At 48.3% G+C, this 5,053-nt stretch overlaps 1 protein-coding gene and 1 pseudogene across 1 annotated transcript in view; both read left to right on the top strand.

Annotated features, from left to right (window-relative positions):
• The window catches only part of LOC105741320 (cytochrome P450 2C16-like), a 116,385-nt gene extending 111,764 nt beyond the window's left edge, over positions 1 to 4,621 (top strand). Inside the window, exons 6-7 of the mRNA XM_023709030.1 lie at positions 52 to 193; positions 4,140 to 4,621. Coding sequence (XP_023564798.1) covers positions 52 to 193; positions 4,140 to 4,321 — 324 coding nt within the window. The 3' untranslated portion in view covers positions 4,322 to 4,621. The remainder of the gene's footprint in view (positions 1 to 51; positions 194 to 4,139) is intronic.
• Positions 1,079 to 3,308, top strand: LOC101567274 (annotated as a pseudogene).
• Positions 4,622 to 5,053: the final 432 nt, after the last annotated feature.

The raw sequence follows: 5,053 nt of genomic DNA on the forward strand, positions 1-5,053 counted from the left end.
TACAGCTATGCTACCCCTGTATAATGGAGTCTGTCTGTGTCTTGTTTCCAGGGCACAACCATATTAGTATCCCTGACATCTGTGCTCCACGATGACAAAGAATTTCCCAGACCTGAGACTTTCGACCCTGGCCACTTTCTAGATGACAGTGGCAAGTTCAAGAAAAGCAACTACTTCGTGCCTTTCTCCACAGGTAAGCGCAGTGCATTTCCCTGCGGATACCAAGCGACACGCACTGTTGAGGTCATCAGGAGTGGCGCCTCCTGCTTGCTCACACGTCTGTGCGTGACTGACAGCCTCACTTCCAACACCTAAGCGCGCGTGTGCTCGTGATATGCTGGTGGGGCTTTACTTTTTCTTTTTATCACTCCCTTCCACATCATACAAGCTAGAGTAAAATCTGTTTGTATTCTCTTTTATTTATTTGCATATGCAGGTACCATCATCTCTTCCAAAACACAAAGCTCTGTTAAACGTTCTTCACCTGCCATGACAAAAGCGATCTCATTCTCCAATGTGATTATTTTCTGTGTGATATCATTGTTCGCCCCGTAGAATCAGCAGTGGATAGTGTATTTACCTAACAGAGCAGCACCAAAAGCCTCACGCTCTCTGTGTTCGTTGTGACGTTAATGCTGTGAGAGAGTTAAGCACAGATTGGTGGCGAGAGGGCGAGAAGAGCTGCAAGCTTGCGGTAGCCGCACGTCTCAGTCTGAGGCAGAGAAACAAGCCATCAGGCCGGCGCGCAGGCGCTGGAAGGGAAGGAAGGCGTGCGCCGGTCCACCCCGTGCCCACACCTAGTTTACCATGTGGGGTGTGGCGTAGTGTATGCGGACTCTTCAGGCCCGAAGCCGTGTTGGGCTGCAGGCTTTGGTGCTGCCTCGGCAGAGATGCTAATGCTGTTGCTAGAGGGTGAAAACTAGCTCCCATCGCTTCCTCAGCCTGCAGTCAGGAATAAGGGCACCAGGGACCGAGGTGGGTTCGGTGTTGTCTTCTGAAGTCCAGGGCAGTGGGCAGCGGGACTGCGGGGGTCAGGACCATACCAGCTGCAGGAAAGCACTCAGGCAGAGGCAAGACGATGGCTGCAGACAACCCTGCAGATCAGGGAGCAGAAAAACACGAAGGGACCGGCCAGCCCTCCGGAATCACTGCCCAGGAGAAGGAGCTGTCCGCCAGCGCCTCCCGAGCCGTCACATCTGGAAATTACGATGCCTGTCTGCAACACCTTGCCTGTCTACAAGATAGAAACAAAGATGATTACAAAATAATTTTCAATAGAGCAGTAGCTGAGTTTTTAAAAAGTAACCAACCAACTACAGATAATTTGAGACAAACACTTAACAAGCTGAAGACTCGGGTCCACTATCATCTGCGGCAGTATACAGAAGCAATAGCAGTTGGTGAAAAACTTTATCAGTTCATAGAACTTTTTGAAGAAAAATTTGCCCAGGCGGTACGTCTTCTGCTTGTAGACATGTACATCTTAACCTACCAAGCTGAGGAAGCTTTGCATCTTCTAGCTGTCCTAGAAAATATGATTTCACAGGGTAACAACAAAAATGGGAAGAATGAGACTGTAATAATAGCAACAAAAATGGATCTAATCATAAAGCTGAAAGTGGAGCTCTGATAGAAGCTGCAAAATCAAAGATACATCAGTACCAAGTAAGAGCTTATATCCAAATGAAGTCCCTGAAATCACGCAAAAGGAAATCAAGTCAGTCATGAACACAGCTGGAAGTTCTACGCCTTGTTTCTTAACAGCAATTTTGCATCCTTAAGGAGCAATTATTGAAAAGCTGTGAAGCTGTTAAATAGTTCAAACATTGCTGAGCATCCAGGATTCATGAAAGCAGGAGAATGTTTGCGATGCATGTTCTAGACTAATTTTGGTTGCACTTACCTTGCCACGAGCCAGCACAATTCTGGAATTCTCTACTCTGAGAAGGTAAGAGAATGACACCTGTGCACAGCTCAGTGCCAGGAGCACCGGCTCAGGCAAAAACTGTCAGGAAGACTAACCAACAAGAGGTAGGAGTTGCTGTGTAACTGTGGGGTTCAGCTTCTTCCCATCAGGAGACCCCTTGCTGCCTTCAAGTGTCTGATCAAAGTCAGTCAGGTTTGCCATGCAAGTCCTCGCTTGTGGTTACAGCTGGCTGGACGCTGCATCGCTGCAAGTAAGGGGACTTCTCAGCAAGAAACTACAGGTCTTTCAAGTAAAAGGGAATCGCACAGTCTGTCATTGGTCAGGGCTACCATCATCAAGTAGTTCTGGCCTCACGGCCTGTATAGAACACTGTCTATAATGATGGGCGGTCTTCGTCCAGTCCTGTAGCCAGTATGGAGTTTGCAGCCATTTGCCTCAGAAACACTTCGTGGCTGTTATCTGAAGAATAGCAAGATCCAAAGCAGGAAAATGGGTCTAAAAGCAGCAGCCAGCTGGGCGGGGAGTGGGGAGGTCACAGGAGAGCAGCGAGAGCGGTGAAGCCTGCAGCAGTAAAACCCAAGATGGAGATAGAGTGATTTTGGCTCCCCCTTCCTCTCCATGGAGAAAAGAGGAACTGGAACACTTGAAGGGCTCTATATTGGCTTACTGTGCATTCACGGCCATGGCCCTGGGCCGTGACGTGATGGCTTTGAATCATGTGGAAAGCTTCTTCAGCAGCCCAAACTGTCAGGCTCTCTTAAGTTCCTGGGCTACTTGTACGTGGCAGAAGCCCTCATCTGCCTGGACAGATATCCGATGTGATTACTTCCTTGAACCCTGAGAATGTCCCCGAAGTCTCCTTAGGGGTCTCTTCCAGTGAGCCGAAGCAAGGGTCAGACAGGGGTGAAAATGAAGCAACGGAACCCTCTGGGCAGCGGACACCCCAGCACTACCCTCGCTCTGTCCCTTTGGCCAGGACTGTGATGCTCTTCAACCTCGCCAGCACGTACTACCTACTGAGCAAGTGCGACGAAGCCCAGAAGTGTGTGCACCAGGCGGCTTCCGTGAGTCACCCGGAGGAGGTCTCCCACGGCCTTCTTGCTGGCTGTCTACCTGGGGCTGCAGAACGGTTCCACACAGTTGGCCTTGCAGATCATCAGAAGGAATCAGCTGCTCCCAACGGTGAAAGCACACTCAGAAGTGAGGAAGAAGCCCGTGTTCCAGCCTGCCCGCCCGATCCAGCCCATCCGGTGAGCTCCAGCGTGCACCGCAGTGCAGAGAAAATGATGCTTTGCTTTCAAGAAAACCGCAGCCCAGGACCCAGGGCAGTGCTTGCCTTGTGAGTTGTGTCACAGCAAGTGAATAAAAGACACATAGTGAAGAGTGCTTAAAAAAAAAAAAAAAAGCAATCGATAAGCTGGTAGCATAAAGTATTATCTAAGCTGCAACATAAGGGTCGGAAGCCTCAAGGAACCCCATGTGGAAGTGGACACTTCATGATAAGGGGTGGCTTAGTGAAAAGCATATTTGTCTGGTGCTGTGAAAACAGTCTGTGCTGAGGAGGTCAGTGCAAGTGTTACAAAGGACAGAGTGTAAAACCCTCCTGGAACATTAAAAACAGGGTGCACAGATGAAGTGTAACTTTTTTTTAAAAAAATGTATTTGGTGCAGGGCCTCATTACGGAGCTTTCACTCATAGTGATCCACCTGCCTAGGCCTCCGGAGTGCCGGGATTGCAGGCACATACCACCATGCCTGGTCTCAGCAGCCATTTCGCACACCTGGGACAGGACTGGCACGGCGTGTGGTGCCAGGGATCAAACCCCAAGCCCTGCACTTGCCTGGGCAAGCACTTAGTCTGCTGAGCTATCTTGTTGGCCCTATTAGAAGTGTGAATTTTTCAATGAAAACTAAAATATTAAATTAAAATGTCATGAAAATTCATACTAGAGGAATATTTATTAATATGTAGGCATGAAGCTAGTGCTCAATACCTATTTTTGAATTATATGCACTATTTAACTAAGTTCATATGTTACATGGGTCGCTGACCTGTCCTGTATTGCATGTCTAGTTGGGCATCTAGTCATCCATCCATCCATCCATCCATCCATCTAGCCACCTGGCCCTCTGTCCATTCGTCCTTCTGTCCTTGCTTCTTAGAGCAACACTTACATATGAGGATTATCTACATTTTTTTTTCTATTTTCAGGCAAACGTAATTGTGCGGGAGAAGCTCTGGCTCGCATGGAGCTGTTTTTGTTCCTGACCAGCATTTTACAAAACTTTAACCTGAAATCAGTGGTTGATCCAAAGAAGCTCGACACCACTCCGGTTGCCAACGGGTTTGTCTCTGTCCTGCCCTCATTCCAGGTCTCCTTCGTTCCCGTCTGAAGAAGGGCAGGCCGCCCCGCGGTTCTGTGACGTCTTCAGGCATCTGCTCCCCGGCGTAGGCTGCTCCTCCCTGTTCTCGCGGCTTCGCTTGTGTTGCCGCCCAAAGTGCGAAGACCTCTCTAACGCTAAACTGTTGTTACGGTATCTCTGTTAAAAAGTAAAGTGATTTTCTTATATAAGTTCAGAATCAATTTTCTTCAGGATGCTACTAATACTAAAGATGTTTAGTTGTCGTTTCTGCTTGCAAACATGCGTGTGCACAGTGGAAATACAAAATAAAGTTTTATCCCAGAAGGTCCACATTTTGGTCACAAACTGGAAGATGTTAGAAAAGCTTTCTAGCTCTGTGTCCCGATGACAGAAGCGCCAGTGCTGGTTAGACGCCAACAGCATTCATGATACACTGAGAAGACACTCTCCATGTACGCAGGAACTCAAATGGACAACCTGATGGACAAGCCATCATCAGTTAAATTCCAATAACTGAAGTGTTTGGAATAAGAATCAGGGTTGCTTCTCAACGCAGTACATGCTTGGAGTGCAGGTCTGTGAACACCCTGACTTGAGAAAAGTTCAAATCCTTCTGAGAACTCAAACCAAACACAGAAAGTACCACCGGTCTGCAGTTAGGCCCTCGCCTAGCAGCCACCGTGCAATGGTCGCCTTTCCTAACTTTCCTCCCAGGTGAAGAGAGAAACTAGTGGATGAGGGGTGTGTGTGTGTGTGTGTGTG

Source organism: Octodon degus, unplaced genomic scaffold (assembly GCF_000260255.1).
Source record: "Octodon degus isolate 3935 unplaced genomic scaffold, OctDeg1.0 scaffold00010, whole genome shotgun sequence".
NCBI classification, from domain to species: domain Eukaryota; kingdom Metazoa; phylum Chordata; class Mammalia; order Rodentia; family Octodontidae; genus Octodon; species Octodon degus.